Consider the following 25,590-nt stretch of genomic DNA (forward strand, 5'->3'; position numbering starts at 1 on the left):
GAGATTCCGAGATGGGATGAGCGCGTTTCTTTCATAGTTCCCAGTTGACCGACTGAAGTCGGAAGTCAGAAATGAAAGGTGTCCAGGTGAGTCCAATGATGCGCTGCTGCGCGTGATGGTGACCGGTGATGAAGCGCAGGTGCGCGTAATGATGGCGACAGGTGTGCATGATGAAGGCAGTCTGGAGCCTCGAGCAGAGAGCGGGAGCAGGCGTGACAGTAGGTGTATATACACATATACAGTATTTGTGTATGTATTTTTTTATATACAATATGTGTCATCGTATAAAAAAACTAAATGTTTGCAAAGTAGTAAAAACTAGATTTTTATTTATTGAAACTGGATACAGTACTCAGTCAGATAATAAAAGAGAAAGAAGTAAACAAAAAAGTCCTCACCATAATCAGACAATGTGATTTGGATATGAACAAAGTAAATAGTCAATTGTATTTGATCTGACTCCATAAGATAATAAGGAAATGTAGAATGAAGTAATGAATGGTCATCAAGAATGGTCTGAGATCGTGAAATCAAATGCAAGTAATAACATTGTCAAATGAATGAACTCCATTATATGTATAAGGCAAAATTATAAAGTTACAAGGTAATACTATCAAAGTATTGTTGTCATGGTAATCAATCAAAGCTGCACTATGCAGAAATCACTCAGCAAAAAAACGAAACTTAAGAATGTGAAGCATAGAAATACCGCATGTAGAACAGATCTACCGCTTCTTAGACTTGCTTTCAATGAGAATGACAGATCTATAACTCACATTTCTATGTGGATATGGTCAGGTCGCCAACTCGCTCCCTCTCTCCAGCACTCGACGTCGCCGGTCTAATAACCATCAGCCCTGTCAACCATCATTACACCATCTCCCCAACATTACCCACACCTGCTCTCCATCATTACCCACACCTGCTCACCACCATTACCCACACCTTCTCCCCATCATTACCAACACCTTTCCCCTTTATTACCCACACCCGCTCCCCATCATTACCCACACCCGCTCCGCATCATTACCCACACCCGCTCCCCATCATTATCCACACCCCATCATTACCCACACCTGCCCCCCATCATTACCCACACCTTCTTCCCATCATTACCCACACTATCTCCCCATCATTACCCACACCTGCCCCCATCATTACCCACACCATCTCCCCATCATTACCCACACCTGCCCCCCATCATTACCCACAGCATCTCCCCATCATTACCCACACCTGCCCCCATCATTACCCACACCCGCTCCCCGTCATTACCCACACCTTCTCCCCATCATTACCCACACCTGCTCCCCATCATAACCCACACCCGCTCCCCAATATTACCCACACCCGCTTCCCATCATTACCCACACCATCTCCCCATCATTACCCACACCTGCCCCCCATCATTACCCACACCATCTCCCCATCATTACCCACACCTGCTCCCCATCATAACCCACACCCTCTCCCCATCATTACCCACACCCGCTCCCCATCATTACCCACACCTTCTCTCCATCATTACCCACACCTGCTCACCATCATTACCCACACCTGCTCACCCTCATTACCCACACCTGCTCACCCTCATTACCCACATCTGCTCCCCATCATTACCCACACCTGCGTCCCATCACCTGGACTTCATCATCTTGACTACCTTCCCTTCATGTAGCCCTCGGTAGCTTCAGTCATCAGGCAGTAGAGGTTTGTTTTCATGTTCAGTACTCATCCCCTGTATTGTTCATTTAACTAGCATCATCGTTATCAAACTGTCCTTCTGCACCTGCTTCCTGACTCCCTGCATATACCTGACAATTATAAATCAATAGTTAGCAGAAAGTGGACAGACAGCCACAGTGGGAGGGGGTTGGAAAATAATCACATGTATTCAGCCAATCAGTGGGTTCAGGAAGTGGTCTTACAGCCAATGAATGAGCTGGAGGAGAAACACCGCCACCATGGCACTTCCAGCAGCCTGACCGGAACATGCTGAGGAGGGAAACAGATGTTTAGGCTGTGATTACACAGGCAGCACAATTATGATCTTTTGCCAATATTTGACATGTTTGATACAGTGCATTCGGAAAATATTCAGACCCCTTCACTTTTCCACATTTTGTTATGTTACAGGCTTATTCTAAAATGGATTAAATTAAATAAATTCCTCATCAATCTACACACAATACCCCATAATGACAAAGCGAAAACTGGCTTTTAGAAATGTTTGCTATTTTACAAAAATAAAAAAACGGTAATACACTGCTCAAAAAAATAAAGGGAACACTAAAATAACACATCCTAGATCTGAATGAATGAAATAATCTTATTAAATACTTTTTTCTTTACATAGTTGAATGTGCTGACAACAAAATCACACTAAAATAATCAATGGAAATCCAATTTATCAACCCATGGAGGTCTGGATTTGGAGTCACACTCAAAATTAAAGTGGATAACCACACTACAGGCTGATCCAACTTTGATGTAATGTCCTTAAAACAAGTCAAAATGAGGCTCAGTAGTGTGTGTGGCCTCCACGTGCCTGTATGACCTCCCTACAACGCCTGGGCATGCTCCTGATGAGGTGGCGGATGGTCTCCTGAGGGATCTCCTCCCAGACCTGGACTAAAGCATCCGCCAACTCCTGGACAGTCTGTGGTGCAACGTGGCGTTGGTGGATGGAGCGAGACATGATGTCACAGATGTGCTCAATTGGATTCAGGTCTGGGGAACGGGCGGGCCAGTCCAGAGCATCGATGCCTTCCTCTTGCAGGAACTGCTGACACACTCCAGCCACATGAGGTCTAGCATTGTCTTGCATTAGGAGGAACCCAGGGCCAACTGCACCAGCATATGGTCTCACAAGGGCTCTGAGGATCTCATCTCGGTACCTAATGGCAGTCAGGCTACCTCTGGCGAGCACATGGAGGGCTGTGCGGCCCCCCAAAGAAATGCCACCCTACACCATGACTGACCCACCGCCAAACTGGTCATGCTGGAGGATGTTGCAGGCAGCAGAACGTTCTCCACGGCGTCTCCAGACTCTGTCACGTCTGTCACGTGCTCAGTGTGAACCTGCTTTCATCTGTGAAGAGCACAGGGCGCCAGTGGCAAATTTGCCAATCTTGGTGTTCTCTGGCAAATGCCAAAAGTCCTGCACGGTGTTGGGCTGTAAGCACGACCCCCACCTGTGGACGTCGCGCCCTCATACCACCCTCATGGAGTCTGTTTCTGACCGTTTGAGCAGACGCATGCACATTTGTGGCCTGCTGGAGGTCATTTTGCAGGGCTCTGGCAGTGCTCCTCCTGCTCCTCCTTGCACAAAGGCGGAGGTAGCGGTCCTGCTGCTGGGTTGTTGCCCTCCTACGGCCTCCTCCACGTCTCCTGATGTACTGGCCTGTCTCCTGGTAGCGCCTCCATGCTCTGGACACTACGCTGACAGACACAGCAAACCTTCTTGCCACAGCTCGCATTGATGTGCCATCCTGGATGAGCTGCACTACCTGAGCCACTTGTGTGGGTTGTAGACTCCGTCTCATGCTACCACTAGAGTGAAAGCACCGCCAGCATTCAAAAGTGACCAAAACATCAGCCAGGAAGCATAAGAACTGAGAAGTGGTCTTTGGTCACCACCTGCAGAACCACTCCTTTATTGGGGGTGTCTTGCTAATTGCCTATAATTTCCACCTGTTGTCTATTCCATTTGCACAGCAGCATATGACATTTATTGTCAATCAGTGTTGCTTCCTAAGTGGACAGTTTGATTTCACAGAAGTGTGATTGACTTGGAGTTACATTGTGTTGTTTAACCTGTTAGGGCTAGGGTCAGCATTGACACGGCTGGATAAAAAACATACCCGATTTAATCTGGTTACCACTCCTACTCAGTAACTAGAATATGCATATACTTATTACATATGGATAGAAAACACCCTAAATTTTCTAAAACTGTTTGAATGGTGTCTGTGAGTATAACAGAACTCAAATGGCAGGTCAAAAAGGAATCTCTCAGGTTACAGGAAGTGGCCTGTCTGACCATTTGTTGAACTTCTTTTCCATCTCTATCATTTACTAAGGATCTCTGCTCTAACGTGACACTTCCCACGTCGTCCATAGGCGCTCAGAGCCCGGGAAAAAACAGAATGTCGTCATTCCAGCCCCAGGCTGAAACACATTATCGCCTTTCTCAAGTGGCCCATCAAGAGACACTAGCTTATGCGCGTGACCCCGACCGCCCCCGCCTTTGGGATTTTTTCCTCTGTTTGCCGAAAAGGAGATTCCCTGTCGGAATATTATCGCTTTTCTACGAGAAAAATGTCGTAAAAATTGATTTTAAACAGCGGTTGACATGCTTCGATGTACGGTAATGGAATACTTAGAATTTTATTGTCACGAATTGCGCCAAGCGCGTGACACTTCTTTACTATTTCGGATAGTGTCTGGAACGCATACGAACAAAACGCCGCTATTCGGATATAACGATGGATTATTTTGGACCAAACCAACATTTGTTATTGAAGTAGCTGTCCTGGGTGTGTATTCTGACGAAGACAACAAAAGGTAATGAAATTTTTATAATAGTAAATATGATTATGGTGAGTGCTAAACTTGCCGGGTGTCTAAATAGCGAGCCCGTGATGCCTGGGCTATGTACTTAGAATATTGCAAAATGTGCTTTCACCAAAAAGCTATTTTAAAATCGGACATATCGAGTGCATAGAGGAGGTCTGTATCTATAATTCTTAAAATAATTGTTATGCTTTTTGTGAACGTTTATCGTGAGTAATTTAGTAAAATGTTAGCGAATTCCCCGGAAGTTTGGGGAATGTATTATGTCTTATACTTTATATGATCAAAAGGATCAATACTTTGTAGTTATGTATCTTTTGTAATGTTATTTCTTTATTATTATTGTGTTTACTTGATAGCTACCTACACAAATAGCTAGCTAGAACAAAGTGTTAATAAGATTAAAATTCATTAAAAAGATTTAAGAGCAATACAAATATGCTAGTTCTGAACGTCACATGCTAATGTAAAAAGCTGTTTTTTGATATAAATATGAACTTGATTGAACAAAACATGCATGTATTGTATAACATAATGTCCTAGGGTTGTCATCTGATGAAGATCATCAAAGGTGAGTGCTGCATTTAGCTGTCTTCTGGGTTTTGGTGACATTATATGCTGGCTTGAAAAATGGGTGTCTGATTATTTCTGGCTTGGTACTCTGCTGACATAATCTAATGTTTTGCTTTCGTTGTAAAGCCTTTTTGAAATCGGACAGTGTGGTTAGATTAACGAGAGTCTTATCTTTAAATGGCTGTAAAATAGTCATATGTTTGAGAAATTGAAGTAATAGGATTTTTAAGGTTTTGAAAATCGCGCCACAGGATAGCCGTGGCTGTTACGTAGGTGGGACGAATTCGTCCCGCCTAGCCTAGAGAGGTTAAGTGTTCCCTTTATTTTTTTGAGCAGTATACATTAACATATAGTATTCAGACCCTTTGCTAAGAGACTCAAAATTGAGCTCAGGTGTATCCTGTTTCCATTGATCATCCTTGAAATGTTTCTACAACTTGATTGGAGTCCACTTGTGGTACATTCAATTGATTGGACATGATTTGGAAAGCCACACACCTGTCTCCACAGTTGATAGTGCATGTCAGAGCAAAACCCAAGTCATGAGGTCGAACGAATTGTCTGTAGAGCTCCGAGACAGGATTGTGTCGAGGCACAGATCAGTGGAAGGGTACCAAAAAATGTCTACAGCATTGAAGGTCCCCAAGAACACAGTGGCCTCCATCATTCTTAAATGGAAGAAGTTTGGAACCACCAAGACTCTTTCTAGGGCTGTCCTCCCAGCCAAACTGAGAAATCGGGGAAGAAGGGTCTTGGTCAGTGAGGGGTCCAAGATGCCGATGGTCACTCTGACAGAGCTCCAGAGTTCCTCTGTCCAGAAGGTCAACCATCTCTGCAGCGCTCCACCAATCAGGCCTTTATGGTAGAGTGCCAGATGGAAGCCACTCCTCAGTAAAAGGCACATGACATCCCGCTTGGAGTTTGCCAAAAGGCACCTAAAGGACTCTCAGACCACGAGAAACACGATTCTCTGATCTGAAGAAACCAAGATTGAACTCTTTGGCCTGAAAGCCAAGCATCACGTCTGGAGGAAACCTGGCCCAATCCCTGCAGTGAAGCATGATAGTGGCAGCATCATGCTGTGGGAATATTTTTCAGCGGCAGGAACTAGGAGTCTAGTCAGGATCCAGGTAAAGATGAATGGTGCAAAGTACAGCGATATCCTTGATGAAAACCTGCTCCAGAGCACTCGGGACCTCAGACTGGGGGCGAAGGTTCACCTTCCAACAGGACAACGACCCTAAGCACACAGCCAAGACAATGCAGGAGTGGCTTTCGGACAAGTCTCTGAATATCCTTGAGTGGCCCAGCCACAGCCCGGACTTGAACCAGATTAAACATCTCTGGAGAGACCTGAAAATAGCTGTGCAGCTACGCTCCCCATCCAACCTGATAGAACTTGACAGGATCTGCAGAGAAGAATGGGAGAAACTCCCCAAATACAGGTGTGCCAAGTTTGTAGCGACATACCCAAAAAGACTCAAGGCTGTAATTGCTGCCATAGGTGCTTTAACAAAGTACTGAGTAAAGGGTCTGAATACTTATGTAAATGGAATATTTTAGTTTTTTATTATTAATGTTTTTGCAAAAAAAATCCCTAAATGATTTAATCCATTTTAGAATACGTCTGTTACGTAACAAAATGTGTGAAGGCGAAGTGAAGGCGTCTGAATACTTTCCGAATGCACTGTATATTATTTACTATACGTAAAGACATTCAATTGATCAGCTCAGTTCAGCCTAAATTCAACACACCTGGTCTTCCAGGTGGGTTTAAATCAAAAACATGAAGTGCCTGTGGCCCTCCAGAACCAGGGTTGCCAGTTACACTTTATTTGGATAATCCAGTTGGTCATAATATCAACAAACTATCCATTGATAACAGAAGCTTACTACATTTACGGTTAAGGTTAGGTTTAGAATAAGGGTTAAGGTTATGTCTAGGGTTAAGTTCAGGGTTAAGATAAGGGTTAGGGTTATGTCTAGGGTTAAGTTTAGGGTTAAGATAAGGGTTAAGTTTAGGGTTAAGTTTAGGGTTAAGATAAGGGTTAAGATGAGGGTTAGGGTTGATAGTCTGTAGAGCATCTACAGATGGATAAAGTGTTACCGGGTTGCCTGCTCCTGCCCTATATAGTGCACTACGTTTGACCATATAGGGTGCCATTAGGGATGTCTTAGGGTAAAGTAGTGCACTATGTAGGGAATAGTGTGCCATTACGGATATAGATTAGGGTAAAGGTGTGCACTACGTTTGACCATATAGGGTGCTATTAGGGATGTATCTTAGGGTAAAGTAGTGCACTACGTAGGGAATAGGGAGCCATTAGGGATGTATTTTAGGATAAAGTAGTGCACGATTTAGGGAATAGGGTGCCATTTGGGACACACCCTTCCAGGAGATTATAATGTATCTGGTAATGTTGCATTCAAGTAGTGTTCAGTCAGATTCTCAGATGTCTCTCCTCACTCTCCTCACTCTGCCCTTTATCTCTCCCTCCCTCTGCCCTTTATCTCTCCCTCACTCTGCCCTTTATCTCTCCCTCCCTCTGCCCTTTATCTCTCCCTCCCTCTGCCCTTTATCTCTCTCTCCCTCTGCCCTTTCTCTCCCTCCCTCTGCCCTTTATCTCTCCCTATCTCTGCCTCTCTCCCTCCCTCTGCCCTGTCTCCCTCCCTCTACCTATCCCTCCTTCTGCCCCCTCTCCCCTCTCTGTCCAATCGCTTTGTCTTCCTCCCCCAGCAGAGAGACAGAGAGAGCAGAGACAGCAGAGAGTAGACAGAGAGAGCAGAGAAAGAGAGTAGAGAGAGAGTAGAGAGTGAGTAGAGCGACAGAGAGAGTAGAGCGACAGAGAGACCGAGAGAGCAGAGACCGAGAGAGCAGTGATCATAGACAGAGAGCAGAGACACAGAGAGAGCAGCGATCATAGACAGAGAGCAGAGACACAGAGAGAGCAGAGAGAGCAGAGAGAGCAGAGACACAGAGAGAGCAGAGAGAGCAGAGACACAGAGAGAGCAGAGAGAGCAGAGACACAGAGAGAGCAGAGACACGAAGGAGAGAGCAGAGAGACAGAGAGACCACCTAGACAGACACCAGTCGAGTAACAGAGAAACAGATGGACTCACAGTGCACGGTGAGTTTGAAGGGCTCTGATTCCACTTCAGGAGGAGGTTGGGGTCCCAGTTCTCCCAGTCCTAACAGGGCTGAACACCAGAGCTGGGCCCCATCATCACCTCTACTGGGGGACCACAGCAGGGGATATTCCCCACTAATAGGTTCCTTGGTGGTCTGCCTTGGTACATCTGGTGCGTATAACAATGTCTTTGTCTTTCTACCGATGGCAGAGGCTTTGTAGAAGGCCACATTGAGACTGTTACCTGGAGCGACCTTCTGGATGAGACACTTAAACTCGTACTCTTTCCCCTCAACCATCGGACCTGAGGGGCCTGTCATGGACACACTGTCTGGAAGCTCTGTGGAGGAATGGAAACACACACAGTGATTTAACAGTGCAGAGCCACACTGAGAATACATTCAGAAACTCCAGAGAAGATAAGGGAGAGTCACTCACTATAAACTGTGATGTCCAGCTGTTTCTGACACTGGCCTGCTTCTGTGTAGCATGTTGGTTTGATATTCCAGTCAGTCACACTGTTAAATCAAATGAAATATTTAAAGTGCATTTAAAATAAATCAATGAAAATAACGTTAAAACATTTTTTTTTTTTACTAGTTTTAAAAGTCTCAGCGGTGTCTGCCTCTCTTACCTGTCCACCCTCCAGTTGAGGAACGTCCCCTCCATGTCTGTTAGACCCACCCCTCCCTCGGTCGCCTCCCAGCCCAATTGCTTAGGCTGATCGAAGGTGCATTTGGCTGAAGCTGGGTCTCCATACTTCACCACCAGCCTGGCAGGACTGATCACCAGGCACTCGGCATCTGGAAGACCAAGGTCAAGTTAAAGCTTTATTGTTATTTTATTGTTTTTCAAACAAAACAGGACAATATTATTGCCTAATGTTTATGTATCTGCATGTTTATCCACAGCATGTTACACTCCATAACCCAGAAATAGCCACACACAAGAAGAAGAACATGCACACGCATACCGCACACACACAAATGCATATGCACACAGGTGATGCGCGGGTTGACTCATAATCCGCACGGCAGGGTGGACGGGTTTAGGGTCCTTTAAATGTTGTGTGGCTGAAGGGCGGGTGAGTTGAATAAAGACAAACAACAGCTTAAAAAATCTATAAATGTGTATGTAATTCTTGAATTCAATTTATACAGGCTACAATGAGGTTTTTCTAACATTATTTTGGGCTATCTGGTATTAGTGCATAAGCCTAAACTGTAGAATTTAACTGCACGCGCGCCAAGTAGCCTACACTGACAATCGACAAATAATGCTTTTGGGAACTGGCAGCAACTGTTAACGTCAATCCATGGAGGCAAAAAGGACATTGTCGAAGTTTAATTCAATAAGACAAAATGCTGCAAAAGGCAAGTTGAAAATAAAGAGAAGGGAGGGCCAGAAAAGTAATGTTTGGAAAAGAAGTGGTAAAGTGGTAAAAGAGAGTGCTGATTGGGAGGCGCTGTATAAATTCGACAGTCACAAGACAGGACTTCAAATAGGGCTATGGCATGCTAAGGGAACTGTAGCCTACTGTTTAGATGGGTTACATGGAAACGGAAATCTGTTGGTAGGTCTATAATTTCTCACTTAGCCTTAATATTAACTCTTGCAGAACTAAGCATTTCTTGCAGTAAAATTATACACCAAATGCAGACAAAATGTGGACTTGGGAACAGGTGTGGAGAAATATGATTTATTTAGTTCTGCATCTTGAGAGAATGCAATGCTCAGTTAGATACCATCTGGAGAGATGATATCTTTATCATTAAGCATAATCAAACCTGATAGTATTTCAACCACATAAAATATGTGGCATCGATCCCGAACAACAGTCTTATTAGAAACATATTGGATCAAGTCATTTAACCCACTGTCCCTAGGCTGTCATTGAAAAGAAGAATTTGTTCTTAACTGACTTGCCTAGTTAAATGAAGGTAAAATAAAAAAAAAATTAAATAAACATTTTCACAGCTTTATTTCACAGTATACAACCGGTCAAATTGTTGTCATTTGGACATTTTGCACAGAAAACCTTTCCCGTTTTATTATGTTATTGTATTTTCTCCCCGGTCCCTAAACATCTTTGCTCTGCAAAAGATGACAGAGAAAACTTTACAGATGTCAACTAGATGGAATGAAGCTTCATTCTATCGATCGATTAAATTATTATGTTGATCAAAGGTTTATTTAGTATTCTAGGTCAACAAATAATGACAAAAGTGATAAGAGAATTATCTAATAAAGGTAAATGAATCAATAAACCATGATGAATTATTAGTCATACAGCATGGTTAATGAATAATCAATGTAATGATCAATGTAGGGATCGATTAGTCTGATTAGTTCCGGAAAGTCCAGGAACCACTGGAGAGGGAAAGAAATGTGTGTATGCCATTAGGAGGGACAGCAGTAGACAGATGGTCAAGGGAGTAAAAGCTTCAAAGAGTTCTTAACCTTGAGGGAAAAGAACAGGCTGAGCTCTGGATAGTGATAAACAGTGTGAGAAGTTTATGGGGGATGCAGGTCACCAACGGATTGTGTGTAAATGCATGTGCGTAAGTAAGCAAGAACTATATAATGACTGTTTTGTTATCCTGACCTCAGAACGTTCTCTGAATAAAGCTACAGAAACCTTTTGCAGAAAGCTGAGTCCTTGCCTAATTATTTTAACCCATTGTCTTACAAACCTTGGGCATTAGTCAAGGCGAATTGATTATTGATTATTATCATAAAGATATACAATTCTTTTAACAATTGGTCCTTCGAGCCGGATTTCAAACTGCCGCTGTCGTTCCAAGGAGACACGGAAACCGTGCACGGGCGGATGAAATATCCGTAAATCAAAGACCTGGCCCTTTTCTGTGGGTTCTTTACAGGCCGGTGGCAAACTGGTACGCGACAGAGGTGGTGACGAGATTCAACGAACATTGAAAACCTCAGCTGCAAATTATAAGGTTAGTAGACTTTATTCATAGTTTTGGGGAATAGCACCTGTATGATTACATTAAATAAGGAATGAGTGGTACACCTGTAGGTCTGCATTACATGATGAAATGGGAAATACACCTGTATGTCTGCATTGCATGATGGAATAAGGGATACAATTGGGTGTTGGCATTTGATGAGAAAGCGATTGTGGTGAATGAAAGGCAAAAGCGATTGATAAGAGTGAAAGCTGCATTGCATAGTGAAATGAGTGATACACCTGTGTGTCTGCATTGTATGAAATACACCTGTATGTCGGCATTGTATGTTGAAATGGGAAATACACCTGTATGGCTGCATTGCATGATGGAATAAGGGACACAATTGGGTGTTGGCATTTGATGAGAAAACGATTGTTGTGAGTGAAAGACAAAAACGATTGTTGAGAGTGTAAGGCAAAAGCGATTGTTGTGAGTGAAAGGTACTCTACGCTGAGATTGATGAATGTTATAGCTGGTGACCGGGGCTCAGAAGTTCGTGTGGAGAAAAATCGGTTTTAAAGGGAATCAAGTATTCTGCGCGAATAGAAGACAGGAATCAGTTGTAAATTCAAAATCTCATTGATGTAGAGGTTTTTAATGTACTCTGGGTGTTAGACGCTGAAATCGATGAATGTTATAGCTGGTGACCTGGCTTCAGAAGTTCGCGTGGAGAAAAATCGGTTTTAAAGGAAATCAAGTATTCTGCGCGAATGGAAGTTAGTAATTAGTTGTAAATTCAGAAAGATACGAATTCGAAAGAGAGACAGGGTCCGAAATCGACCCTGGGCAACTGTGGCCACTGCATAAAACTAAACTAAGTCTTATGGTGAGAACCTGATAACGTAAAAGGGTTAAGAGTCCATAGGGGGATAGTCGGTACCTAAATACGGCTTTGGGTCTGATATCTATGGGTGAAGTGAGACCTAATATGGCGGAGTGAGAAACAGATATTATTGTCAAGAGTTACATGGAGCAACAGATAAATAGGCTGTTAACTAGGGCTTTACGACCACTGGAAAATAGTTTATAGTTGCATACGTATGCGACCTAATGTCCGTTCAAGAGTCCCCTCTATAGATAAAGTTTCGAGAGAGATAGAGTGATTATGCTGGGATGAGTGATTGCATGTGAGGAGAATCCAGTCAACAATCGTGAGAAGAAAAACAGGCAGTAAAACCTAAAATAAAACGGGTTGCGGTGTTTGTATATCAGGATCGGTGTGGGGGATCAATCATTCTAGCAGAACATCTCTATATTGATAATTAAGGAAATTAATAGGTGTTGTTACACATAAACGATATATTGATAAAGTCAAGAGTCACAGGGAACGACAGGAAAATAAGAAGAACTTATAGTCGTATACGTGTGAGATATAAACAATATGTCAGGAAGCATGCGAATAATTATTCTAAAATTCTAGTATTGGGTCCAGAGTTGTATAAATTAATGTGAAAGATATATTGATAAAGTCAAGAGTCATAGGGAACGACAGGAAAATAAGAAGAACTTATAGTCGTATACGTGTGAGATATAAATAATATGTCAGGAAGCATGTGAATAATTATTCTCCAAATTCTAGGTTAATAACGGTAAAATAGCATACACATAAAGATTAACAACGAGTAGACACTGATCGTATTTGGTTCGGAGTTGTATAAATTTAAGCACATAGAATAAAAGATAGATTTGAATTAATAATATTTCTAAAACTCTAGATTGGGAGAAGAAGCTGAAGAAATACGAGTGTACTTTAACGACATGGGTAGTAAATCCTCTAAGGAGATCCCGGTATTGACGGGAGATGAACGTTTTATGCTGGGAAAAGATAAAAGGAACATTTTATTTTGGCCCGAAATGGAGGATGGATGTTTAAATGTTGAAAGATTGGAATTAAGGATAAAACAAATACATATACATAGGGTCTGTGGGGATAAGACAGAGAAGCAGCGCACAGAGGGCCTTGACACCGCTCGTGTTTGGCTGGCAGAAGCTAGGAAGAGAGCGGAGGGGGCCAGGGATAAGGGCGTTGCTAACAATGATTTGGGTAACAAGGGAGGTAGAGAGGAAGAGACACAGAAAAGAGAACAGGTTTTAACAAACTTATGTAGAAAGTGGATAGAACCCGAGGACAGAAAGTGCTACAACTGCAATATAACCGGCCACATGGCAGAGGATTGTAAGGCCCCACCAAGGAACCGTAGACAGAGACAGTTTAGGGATAGACAGAGAGGAGAACAGGATTTAGCAAACTTATTGAGAAAAGTGGATAGAGACACTGTAGACAGAAGGGGAAAAACAGGGAGACGCGCTGACAAAGACGGAGAGAGGATGTGTTTTAATTGTGATAGAACAGGACATTTCGCCAGAGACTGTAAAACACCCTGTAAACATTGTGACCGAGTAGGACACAACTACCGAAATTGTAAACATGAACAGTAGTGTTATATCTAGCCTAGCTGTAGAAGAACGCACGTCTGCACGGTTTCACATTGTACATCACTCTGTCGTTTAATGACATGTGCCACTCATCCTGACAACCCATTCATCCATAAAGCAGCACACTGTCGTAAACCATAACAACGTACAGTATGACGTACAGCACGTCGTACCATACATAACATTTCCCCCCCCTTTCCAAAACCAGGGACTGGTACCATATATAAAATGTCCATAGGGCAAGAACCTAGAGTGATACCTGTAAGAAATAAAACATTAACCTTTAAACAGAAGGACTCTCCAAACTAACCAGTTCAGTCCATTAACCTGGAGGTTGACTAAGACACCTACCGGAGCCTAAGAATGAAAAGAGGTTAAGTAGTCCCCCAGATGAGCAGGGCGAGTTCGTGCCCGCATAGGCCTTTCTTCAACCGCCACCGCTTGTGGCTCTGGCCCTTGGGGAGCCCGTAGAGGCTGGGGCTCGGGTGGTAGTGGTGGGGGGAGGTCCATCTGGTGGCGTCTCTGGCCTGCATGTCTGTTCTGTGTGCATTCGTATTCCTTGAGGGGCAGGGACTTTTCTGAGTCGGCTGGCGTGCCAGCGTGATCCATTGCTCAACATGAATGTGGCGGGCCCCAGTTGTCGACTGACCTGCAGGGGGCCGACCAGAATGAGGCCATTTTGTTGCACCGCTGAGGCCGTCGGGCTCGGACCCAGTCAGACACTTGGATGATCGACTTCTTCACCCTGTGTGCCTTGTCAAAACGCTGTTTCATTTCTCTTTGGTGCCTGGTCACTGCCTGCTGTTCTTGGGTGCACCTAGTCGCCAGTTCTGCAACTCTCTGTGTTCTGAGTCTGTCCAGTGGCAGTTCCATCTCACGACCTAGCATGAGGGATGCCGGGGAGGCCTGTGTTGTTGTGTGTTTGCTTGCTCTGTAGTGCATTAGCGTTTGATTCAAAGCAGTTTGGAACGTGCACCCCTGGACCAGGTGCGCTCTGATGCCGTTCTTCAGCGTTTGGTTGAAGCGTTCCACCCCTCCGTTAGCTTGTGGGTTGTAGTAGGCCGTGCGGATGTGTTTGATTCCCTTGTTGCTGAGATATGAGGAGAACTCGGCAGAGATTAGCTGGGGCCCATTGTCCGTGGTAAGGGTGAGGGGCAGGCCCCACCTTGTGAACAGGCTGTCTAGGATGTCCACGATGGCCTGTGCTGTGACAGTTCCGACAGGAACCACTTCTGGCCACTTAGAGTGGAGGTCATACACCACCACCAGGAAGCGCTGATGGTGAGGGACTGCGTGACCATGGATCTCGCCACAGATGTCCAGTTGGATGTGCTCCCAGGGGCGGGACGGCCATGCGAGAGGCTGCAGGGGGGTGGGGCGGACTGTCCTGTTTTCCCACTGAGGAGGCATGCAGCACAATCCCTGACCAGGGCTTCAATGTCGTGGTCGATGCCTGGCCACCACACAAGGTCTCGACATCGCTGTTTGACCTTCACTATGCCCAAGTGCCCCTCGTGCGCCATGGATAGAACACGCGCACGCAGACCACTTGGGACCACAGTGCAAAACCCTCGAGAGACACAGACTTCTTCCCAGCAAGACAGTTCGTGCTTCACCCTGGCGAAAGTCGCCAGCTCTTCCGGCACGTGTGCTGGCCATCCAGTGCGTATGTAGGTGCGCAGGGTAGACAGTGTGGGATCCTGTTCCGATGCTTGCTTCAGCTCCTCCAGTGAGACGACTGACTGAAGAGGAGCGTAAAGCATTTGTACGAGCTCTGTTTCGTTGTCGTCTGGCAAGACGGTCGGAGTAGGAGCGTCAAAGGAGCGTGAGAGGAGGTCTGCCACCACGTTATCCCTCCCTGGAGTGAACTTCAGCTGATAGTCGTACTGTCTGAGGCGGTCGGCCCATCTGTGCAGCCGAAGTGGCTTGTGGCCAGTTCCTGATGCCGACAGTAGCGTTGTGAGGGACTGGTGGTCGGTTCGGAGCGTGAACAGACGGCCATAGAGGTAGAGGTGCCACCTTTCGCACGCCCAGACACAGGCCAGTGCTTCTCGTTCGCCCACAGAGTACCGTTGTTCTGTGGGGCTCAGGGCCCTTGAGGCGAAGGCGATGGGCCTCTCAATGCCATTCTGCAGCTGTGAGAGGACAGCTCCTAGTGCTCCAGCTGAGGCGTCACATGTGACAATGGTGGGGCAGACGGGGTCAAAGTGAGCCAAGACTGGGGCTGTGGTGAGCTGGCTCTTCAGTGAGTGGACCGCGTCTGAGCAGGCTGCTGTCCAGGCCCATGGCTCATCCTTCTTGAGGAGCTGGCGAAGGGGCGCTGTGGTCTGGGAGTAGTGGGGCAGAAACCGGAGGTAGTAGGCTGTCATGCCCAAGAATGATGCCACCTGAGAGGCTGAGGTCGGTTCCGGGATCCTGTGGACGGCTTCAATGTTCGACATGAGTGGGGCAATGCCTTTGGCCGACAGGCGGAACCCCACAAACTCGACGGCTGGAGCTGCAAAGGTGCACTTTCCACCGTTAAGGGTCAGGTTGTTCTGCAGTAGAGCGCTGAATACTCTGTGGAGTCGATAATCATGGATGTGGAGGTCAGGACCGTGGACCACGATGTCATCCAGATAGACCGCCACCCCAGGTATTCCAGCGAGGATGGTGCTCATCACCTTCTGGAAGCAGCTGGGGGCGGAGTTAAGTCCAAAAGGCATGCGTGTATATCTGAACACGCCAGCATGTGTGACAAAGGTAGTGAGATCTCTGCTAGCTGCATGGAGGGGTACCTGAAGATAACCCTGACGAAGGTCAAGCTTCGTGAAGATCTTGGAGCCATGGAATTGTGCGGTCAGCTCCTCAGCTGTAGGCAACGGGTACTTATCCGGGACAACGGCCTTGTTCACAGCACGAAGATCCACGCAGGTCCGGATTCCACCTGACTTTTTGGTTGCAATGACTAAGTTTGAAATCCAGGGGGCAGCGTTGACTGGCTCAATGATGCCTGCATCCAACTGTGCCTGGAGATCTTTTGTGACGTCATCACGCAGTGCAAAGGGAATGCGCCGCAGGTGCTGCATGACTGGGGTCACTTCCGGATTCACTAGGGGCCTGTGAGTAAAGGCTGTGAGGCAGCCCAGTCCATCAAAAAGAGTTGGCCAGTTCTGTTGCCATGTGCAGGTAACCTGGTGGATAGCTGACCCACTGTCATCGCTCAGCGTGAATCCCAAGCCTGTGAAGAGGTCGAGGCCCAAGAGGTTGGCACCCCGCTTTGCAACATGAAATGTGAATGATGGCAGATGCTTGGTGCCGTAGTGTACTGGGACCTGGAGGGTGCCTACAATGTCTATCTTGGATCTACCGTACCCACACAGGGCAGTGGAGGGCTGTTGGAGTGGTAGGGGACTGAAAAACTTGTAGTAAGTGGCAAGGTTGAGCAATGACACCGCAGCGCCAGTATCCAGCAGCAAAGGCAAACCCACCTCACCCAGCTGCACAGTGCATGTCCTGAATGACACATGGTTGGTGGAGACAGTTCGAATTTCCGTGCGTTCATGTTGAGAGTGAGATGAAACTAAGGGCCTGTGCTGGGTGGAGCTAGTAGCTGGGGCAGAACGACACACTTTTGCAAAGTGATTGTATTTTGAACAGTTCTTGCATATTTTCCCACGGCTGGGCAGTTTGAAGCCCTTGAATTGTGAGAGCTATCCCCGCAGTTGCCACAGCTACTTCTGTTCGTTTGTCTGTGTGCCTGCTGCACGGGCATGCCGGTGTCTGTGTCCATGCAGCTATCAACGTGGGAGGCCATGCACAGCGCGTGATCGTTGTAGTGCGCCTGCTCGGGCTGAAGCTGCTGTGTGAGAATGGCTGGGGGCCGAGTGTATGCTGCAGATCTGTCTGTTAGCATAGTAGAGCATTCCAACGCCGCTTCAACCTGGAGTGCTATTTTAATAGCTCCATCTAGTTGTAAATTATCCGATTCCAAAAGCAGTTTCTCCCTTGTCTTTTCACATAACGTCCCCTCTATCAACTGATCCCTGATGATCTCGTCCTGAAGTGTCCCATAGTTACAAGAGCTAGCCAAATCCCTCAGATTAGCCACATAGCTTTGAATGGACTCACCTGGCCGTTGGTGTCTCTTCCGTAGCCGGTAGCGTCGGAGGAGCACTCGCTCTTTCCCGGCGAAGTGGTTCCGTAGGAGGCTGACTGCAGCAGTGAATGTAGGAGCCGATCCAAGCGCTCTGAAAATCCTTTGTCCCTCTGTACCGAGGCAGTGACGGAGCAGTGCTGTCCTCCGCTTGTCGGAGATTGTAGAAAAGTCCATAGCTTCGATATAAGTGTTAAAGCTATCAAGCCAGTTATTCCACGGGACTGGAGGTTCGCCAGGCACGGCGAGGAATGGTGCCGGCGGTGGTAAACTGAATTCAGCCATCTTCGTTGCCAATGTTATATCTAGCCTAGCTGTAGAAGAACGCACGTCTGCACGGTTTCACATTGTACATCACTCTGTCGTTTAATGACATGTGCCACTCATCCTGACAACCCATTCATCCATAAAGCAGCACACTGTCGTAAACCATAACAACGTACAGTATGACGTACAGCACGTCGTACCATACATAACAAGTAGTGCTTCAGTGGTAGAATTCTTGCCTACCATGCAGGGGGCCCGGGTTCGGTTCCCAGCCCATGCACCATGGGACTAAAATGTAATTTAATTCTTGTTATGTTATGACTGGAACCATACGGTTGTTAGTGTTTGTTTAAGATAGAAACCGAACGTTTTGATAGCTTGTTTAGTTTAAATAGAAAGACAGAGTCGATAAAGTACGTTGTTTGTGGACTGAATGGCCTGTTTTAAGGATTTATAGAGAATGGGAGTTGTATTTGAATGACGGAATCATGGAAAAGGCAGTTACCTAAATCTAATGAATTATAAGGAGCGGAAATTAATAATTGCGACAGAATTGTGGTGATATACATTATATTTTTTTTAAACCCTTGGACATTTCATAAGACTATAAGCCAATACCTAGAGAGATTAAAGGACGTGTCCAACGCTAATAGTGGCTTAATAGAACCCCCGGTAGTGGATGGATTTGATGCCCCGTATTATCAGCAATTAAAAATTGCTTTCCTCAGTGGAATGCGTCCCGAGATAAATCGTGCCACCAAACAGAACCTCGTAGGGTGGGGGCTAGCAGATCTGAGGGAAGTAAGCAAGGCCAGAGAGGGAGTAGAGACAGATACAAAGAGAAGGACAGGCGCCCCCAGCCAGACTCAGAGGAGGAGGCATGACTAACTATGGAGAGCGGGGGAACAGACACTAGTGAGGGGAAGGACGATTTTCAGAATTTAGTTATAAACAGCGATTGTGAAGTTTTTGAATTGGCTACAATTGATTTGGCAGTACAACAAAAACAGAAACCCTATTTGACACTAACAGTAATGGGAGAGAGAATCACATTTCTGTGTGATACTGGGGCGTGTCTTGTTTTCAGAGTTTTAATAAACACATTAAATTCTTTTGATAGGGAATGTTCTGGGAAACCTGGGATACAAAATGTAGATGAAGTTCTAAGCCTTCATTTGTTTAATGTAGTAAGAAACATGGTTCTGAAAGGGTGGTATGACTTTTTGACCCCTCTGGTGACTTTTCCTGTGTGGTCTGATCAGCCACATTGAAAAGCCATTTGGATGGTGAATTTAAGGTCATTGGTGATATTATGATGGAGTTAAAGCTCTTAGACACAATTGATCATTTGAACCAATGATAGGACTAAAAGGGCAAAGCCTTAGACTAAGGGTAGGCTTCCTTAAGTCTATTTTCCTAGAACATTAAGGGTAAAATATTTTTTCTTGGTGGAGTAAATCAGATTAGTCATTTTGATCTGATTATGTTATTTGAAAATATTTTGACCAGTAGCAGGGGTATTTTTTACATGATCTAGATACGTTTATTTTCCCTTAGGAAGTCAGCTGTTGTTGAATTCAGTGTAAGAGATTTAACACAACAAGGCTGTGGAATTGATATACTAGTATTACTATATTTTGTTGTTAATAAGTTTAATAATGGTAGACTTATATCAACAGGACAGGGATATATGACATCTGTAGGTGATCCAGGATTATTGAGGGTATCGAGATAAATTTAAGTAGATATGCAATATCTAGACAGGTTGATTTTTCTAAAGTTCAGGAGTGCAACCAAGGAGACAATGAGACATTTAGTCAATATTTGGAAACAACCCAGATTTGATACTTTCTGTTATGACAAAAAGCTGGAGACAGATAGAAGGGCAGACGGAGAGATCCTCCCCTGCACTGCTGAAACCTTGAGGGTTGGGGAGTAGCAGGAAGAAAGAAGGGGGACCAGCAGGAGTAGATAGGAAGAGAATTTGGTTCACTTAGCTTTAGGATATTAATTCATGGAGAGACTATCGGCTCCATTGGCAGGCATGTATTTTAGTTTTGATTTTAAGTTTTTGTTTGGCAAATTCACTAGGAGGAGATATGAAAGTTTAGTTGGTTTCAGGTGTTAGACACTGAACCATTGCCCAGACACTATTCTGCACAGTAGGCCGAAATAGTAGCATTGACTAGAACCGGTGAAATAAGAAAGGAGAGAAAAGTTACTATTTACACAGACAAGCACATAGACATTTAAAACCATACAAAGCAGCATAGATAAATCTTAAAGACGATAAGAAACTTGACAGAGGATTGTTAAATGATAGCCAAGGATGAAGGCCCCAGGGAGAATTGGACATGTGGAAAATGAAATGGGGCATCCTACAAGAGAAGGTCTGACAGAAGATCATTTACTGATCTTACCAAAGACATTGTATGGATACGCAGCAATATTGATACATAGGCTAAGCAATGTATCAAGGGGAGGGAAGTATAGTAGAGTAGTTAGGAAAGAGTGATGGCCTAGAGGATAATTACTTAAACAAATTTTTTTTTGTAAGAAGATCCATTCCAACATTTGGAATTGGACTTATTGAACTATTCCGAATTGAGGGGAAGACGGGGTGTTTAACAAGAATAGATAAGTATAGCAAATGGGTAGAAGCGTTCCCAACTTACTTGGTGGACATGATTATGGTAGCTAAAATATTAAGTCCAGATATTATCCCTAGAGTTGGTTTACTAGGAGCCATCTCTTTAAATGATGGATGACAGTTTAGCTAATCAGGTAGAGCCTACAGAATGCCAGAGTTAGAGATACCAGAACAGGTAGACATGGAAATTGAAGAAATACTAGCAGAGCACATGAGAAGACTGTTTGTTAACCAAACCCGTATGTCCAAGATTTTGTGTTCAACAGGTGAATTACAGGAGAAGGTGATTCACTCAATCCAACCAGGAGACTGGGTGTGGATCCAGTCCCTGAGGAGAAAAGACTGGTAGCAGTCCCGTGGGGAAGGCCAATACCAGGTTCTGTTAAACCACTGCCTTTGCCATTAGAAAAGCTGAAAGAGTCACTTGGGTCCACATTACCCACTGCAAGGAGGTATGTACACATATGAACCCTGCTGATCACACACAGAGTTAGGAGAAGAACCGATACCAACAGGGTCCGGGGGTTACCTCCTTAACGAAGATTTCCTATACCGACCGTTCATCACTGTGTGTGCTCCTAGAGGTGTGAGTATGGGGTGGTACCTAGCAGAGAGACTAAGGGCAGGAGAGGGTTGGCGGTTTTTGGGAAGAGTAGAGACTCTGAGCTGCATCATAGTTTGGTAACCTTTCTGATACATTCAGATCCACCACCTTCCGGTACTAATCATAGGATACCGTTGTCATTGAGAAGAAGTAGAAGATAAACTATATAATACACTGATGAGTGACATACAGAATAAGGAATCAATCAGACACTATCCGAAATGGTAAAGAAGGGTCGCGCGCATGGCGCAATTCGTGACAAAAAAATTCTAAATATTCCATTACCGTACTTCGAAGCATGTCAACCGCTGTTTAAAATCAATTTTTATGCCATTTTTCTCGTAGAAAAGCGATAATATTCCGACCGGGAATCTCCTTTTCGGCAAACAGAGGAAAAAATCACAAAGACGGGGGCGGTCAGGTCACGCGCCTAAGCCCAGAGTCCCTTGATCGGCCACTTGAGAAAGGCGATAATGTGTTTCAGCCTGGGGCTGGGATGACGACATTCAGGTTTTTCCCGGGCTCTGAGCGCCTATGGACGACGTAGGAAGTGTCACGTTAGAGCAGAGATCCTTAGTAAAAGATAGAGATGGCAAAGAAGTTCCAGAAATGGTCAGACAGGCCACTTCCTGTAAAGGAATCTCTCAGGTTTTGACCTGCCATTTGAGTTCTGTTATACTCACAGACACCATTCAAACAGTTTTAGAAACTTTAGGGTGTTTTCTATCCATATGTAATAAGTATATGCATATTCTAGTTACTGGGTAGGAGTGGTAACCAGATTAAATCGGGTACATTTTTTATCCAGCCGTGTCAATACTGCCCCCTAGCCCTAACAGGTTTTAACCTCACAGCACCTATAACTGATGAAGGGTGGGCTAGTACCAGTAAAGGACGCATACGACAGAAATTACCACAAAGGGTGGTTAGAAACTTGCGCCCTGGGGTTATTGGTCCAACCAGTTCGAGTTAGTCATCAGAGGCCAGTTATAGGAGGCTAAAGTAGGGACAGGAGGAGTTTTGACCAGGATGGGAGTAGCTTTGTCTAGATGGATGCTATTGGCATCTTCAGGGAAGTTCCAGATGAATACAAAGCTATGAATCAAATATGTGAAGGCATTAACACTACATTATTTTGGTGGTTGACAATAAATAGAAATGTGGATTGGATTAATGACATTTTTTTATAATCAACAGAGATTCATGAATGAAAACGGGGATGCAGTAAAGAGGTTCTCTGACCAATTATCCGCCACCTCCCTCATGACCTGGTAAAATAGACTGACTCTCGATATGTTACTGGCAGAAGAGGGCAGTGTAGGTAGAATGATTAGGTTCATTGCTGCACGTACATTCCTGATAACACATCCCATGTTTGGGAAATGGAAAAGTGTTGTAAGAACTGTATTATGGGCTGCTTTCACCTGTATGAGTGTGTTTGTGTTGTGTGGATGTTGTCTCGTCCCATGTATGAGAGGTTTAATCACCAGGACTCTAGAGAGATCGATGACGCAGCAGATGGTGAGATATAGACCGATTCTGAGCTCCGATCAGTGGGATGGCGAATGCGGGCCTCCAGGCCAGGAAGATGGCTCCGTTTCTTTTAATCACGAGGAGTCAATGTTTGATGAAACAATTTTCAAATGTTTGATTGAATTTTCAACGTTTTGATAGACTGTTCCTTTAATGAAAATTATGATGAAAATCCTGAATCGAAGTGTCATAATTGGAAATAGGCCTAGGACTGTCATTGATGGGTATAGGAGGAATAATTATGTATTAGTCTTGTTTAATCATTGTATCACAATTAAATCCCATATAGCGTGTGATTTCATGATTATTGTATTTCCATATAGCGTATGATTATGTGTAATTCCATATAGTGGGTGATTATTGTATTTCCATATAGTGTGTGATTATTAGTGATTACTTATAGCATGTGATCATCATGGTGAATTATTGAATCATTTAAGGGTGGAATTGATAAGAGAATTATCTAATAAAGGTAAATGAATCAATAAACCATGATGAAATATTAGTCATACAGCAGGTTTAATGAATAATCAATGTAATGATCAATGTAGGGATCGATTAGTCTGATTAATTCAAGAAAGTCCAGGAACCACTGGAGAGGGAAAGAAATGTGTGTATGCCATTAGGAGGGACAGCAGGAGACAGATGGTCAAGGGAGTAAAAGCTTCAAAGAGTTCTTAACCTTGAGGGAAAAGAACAGGCTGAGCTCTGGATAGTGATAAACAGTGTGGGAAAGCTGAGTCCTTGCCTAATTATTTTAACCCATTGTCTTACAAACCTTGGGCATTAGTCAAGGCGAATTGATTGTTGATTATTATCATAAAGATATAAAATTATTTTAACAAAAAGAGAAGCTACATTCATCTAATTATTGATTAGTTGACTAACAAATAGCCTACCAAAATGTCGGAAATTATCATTTATATCTAAATCAGGTTTAAAAAAAATCCTACTCCCCCTGTCAAAACATCGTTCCGCGTCTTTGACTGTAGCCTATAGCATATTTTCTATATTTGCGGGTTAGGGTTGGGTGCTGCCCTCAGACTTTCACTTTATCACATATAGTCGGGTTGCTGTGGACGGGTTATTAGCTATTGCGGGCGGGTGCGGGTGAACAAACAGCTGACCCGCGCACCACTAACAGGTACACACACATGGAATTTAGTACGTCATTGAACAATGGTGGGAAGAATTCAACCATTCACTGTCAGCCATTAGTTATCTAAAATACTTGAAATCAAATGCACAGTACTAAAATATATTTAAGGTAACAAAACAGAAAAATACCTAAACTATTAAACTCAACTTAATTCCGCACTTGTCCTTTGCACCCCAGTATTTCTACTTTGCAAACTCATCTACTGTCAAATCTGCCATTCCAGTGTTTTAATTGCTATATTGTATTTACTTCGCCACCATGGCCTATTTATTGTCTTTACCTCCCTTATCTCACCTCATTTGCTCATATTGTATATAGACTTATTTTTCTACTGTATTATTGACTGTATGTTTGTTTTACTCCATGTGTAACTCTGTGTTGTTATATGTGTCGAACTGCTTTGCTTTATCTTGGCCAGGTCGCAATTGTAAATGAGAACTTGTTCTCAACTTGCCTACCTGGTTAAATAAAGGTGAAATAAAAATAAATACATAAACAGAGTTGTGGAATTAGACAGTTGTCTAACTTACCGGTGAAGTCACAATACAGAGACAATGATGAAAGAAGTAGACCAATTACAATCTCCATTTTCCATCTAACTATCAACGAACGTCCCTCGGTGAAGTATTCCACTATTCTGTTAGACGAGTTGAAGAAGAAATGCGCTCGCACTTCTGTTTTTCAGAAAACCGTTGAAAGTGAAAGTATTCTTTACTGGAAAACACCCCAACGACCCCTCCTCTTCCTCCTCTCTCTCAGAGTCTTCTATTATCTACTGCAGTGGTATTCATAGTCGGGGTCACAAACTCGAGGGAGAACTGCAGTGCACTCGCCCAAAGCATAAATAAGAGTATAGATTGTATGGGACAAGGTTTTATATCAAGGTTTTACTGCTAACCGACAAAGCATTACATGGGCTTGCTCCTACCTATCTTTCCGATTTGGTCCGGCCGTACATACCTACACGTACGCTACGGTCACAAGACGCAGGCCTCCTAACTGTCCCTAGAATTTCTAAGCAAACAGCTGGAGGCAGGGCTTTTTCCTATAGAACTCCATTTTTATGGAATGGTCTGCCTACCCATGTGAGAGACGCAGACTCAGTCTCAACCTTTAAGTCTTTACTGAAGACTTATCTCTTCAGTAGGTCCTATGATTAAGTATAGTCTGGCCCAGGAGTGTGAAGGTGAACGGAAAGGCTGGAGCAACGAACCGCCCTTGCTGTCTCTGCCTTGCCGGTTCCCCTCTCTCCACTGGGATTCTCTGCCTCTAACCCTATTACAGGGGCTGAGTCACTAGCTTACTGGTGTTCTTCCATGCCGTCCATGGGAGGGGTGCGTCACTTGAGTGGGCTGAGTCACTGACGTGGTCTTCCTGTCTGGGTTGGCGCCCCCCCCTTGGGTTGTGCCGTGGCGGAGATCTTTGTGGGCTATACTCGGCCTTGTCTTAGGACGGTAAGTTGGTGGTTGGAGACATCCCTCTAGTGGTGTGGGGGCTGTGCTTTGGCAAAGTGGGTGGGGTTATATCCTGCCTGTTTGGCCCTGTCCGGGGGTTTCAT

The 25,590-nt window shown here is 44.5% G+C and overlaps 1 protein-coding gene across 2 annotated transcripts; it reads right to left on the minus strand.

Moving 5' to 3' along the window:
- Window positions 1–1,618: 1,618 nt before the first annotated feature.
- On the minus strand, window positions 1,619–24,916 carry LOC123731554 (uncharacterized). Of its 2 annotated transcripts, none has more exons than XM_045710920.1 (5): window positions 24,563–24,916; window positions 8,911–9,079; window positions 8,715–8,794; window positions 8,521–8,616; window positions 1,619–1,995 (listed from the first exon to the last, which is right to left on the minus strand). In XM_045710920.1, the coding sequence occupies exons 1-5, from the start codon at window positions 24,618–24,620 to the stop codon at window positions 1,925–1,927; spliced, it is 474 nt and encodes a 157-aa protein (XP_045566876.1). In that variant the 5' UTR covers window positions 24,621–24,916; the 3' UTR covers window positions 1,619–1,924. The 2 variants fall into 2 exon arrangements, with proteins under 2 accessions (XP_045566876.1, XP_045566875.1); XM_045710919.1 differs by having other exon boundaries at window positions 8,269–8,616; window positions 24,563–24,858.
- Between the last annotated feature and the right edge of the window lie 674 nt (window positions 24,917–25,590).

This window comes from Salmo salar, chromosome ssa02 (assembly GCF_905237065.1).
Source record: "Salmo salar chromosome ssa02, Ssal_v3.1, whole genome shotgun sequence".
NCBI lineage: Eukaryota > Metazoa > Chordata > Actinopteri > Salmoniformes > Salmonidae > Salmo > Salmo salar.

Coding starts and splice junctions, on each gene's coding strand:
- LOC123731554 (XM_045710919.1), bottom strand. CDS start 24,620: ATGGAGATTGTAATTGGTCTACTTCTTTCATCATTGTCTCTGTATTGT. Junction 8,617..8,714: donor GCTGGACATCACAGTTTATA/GTGAGTGACTCT, acceptor ATTCCTCCACAG/AGCTTCCAGACAGTGTGTCC. Junction 1,996..8,268: donor CTTCAAACTCACCGTGCACT/GTGAGTCCATCT, acceptor TTCCCTCCTCAG/CATGTTCCGGTCAGGCTGCT.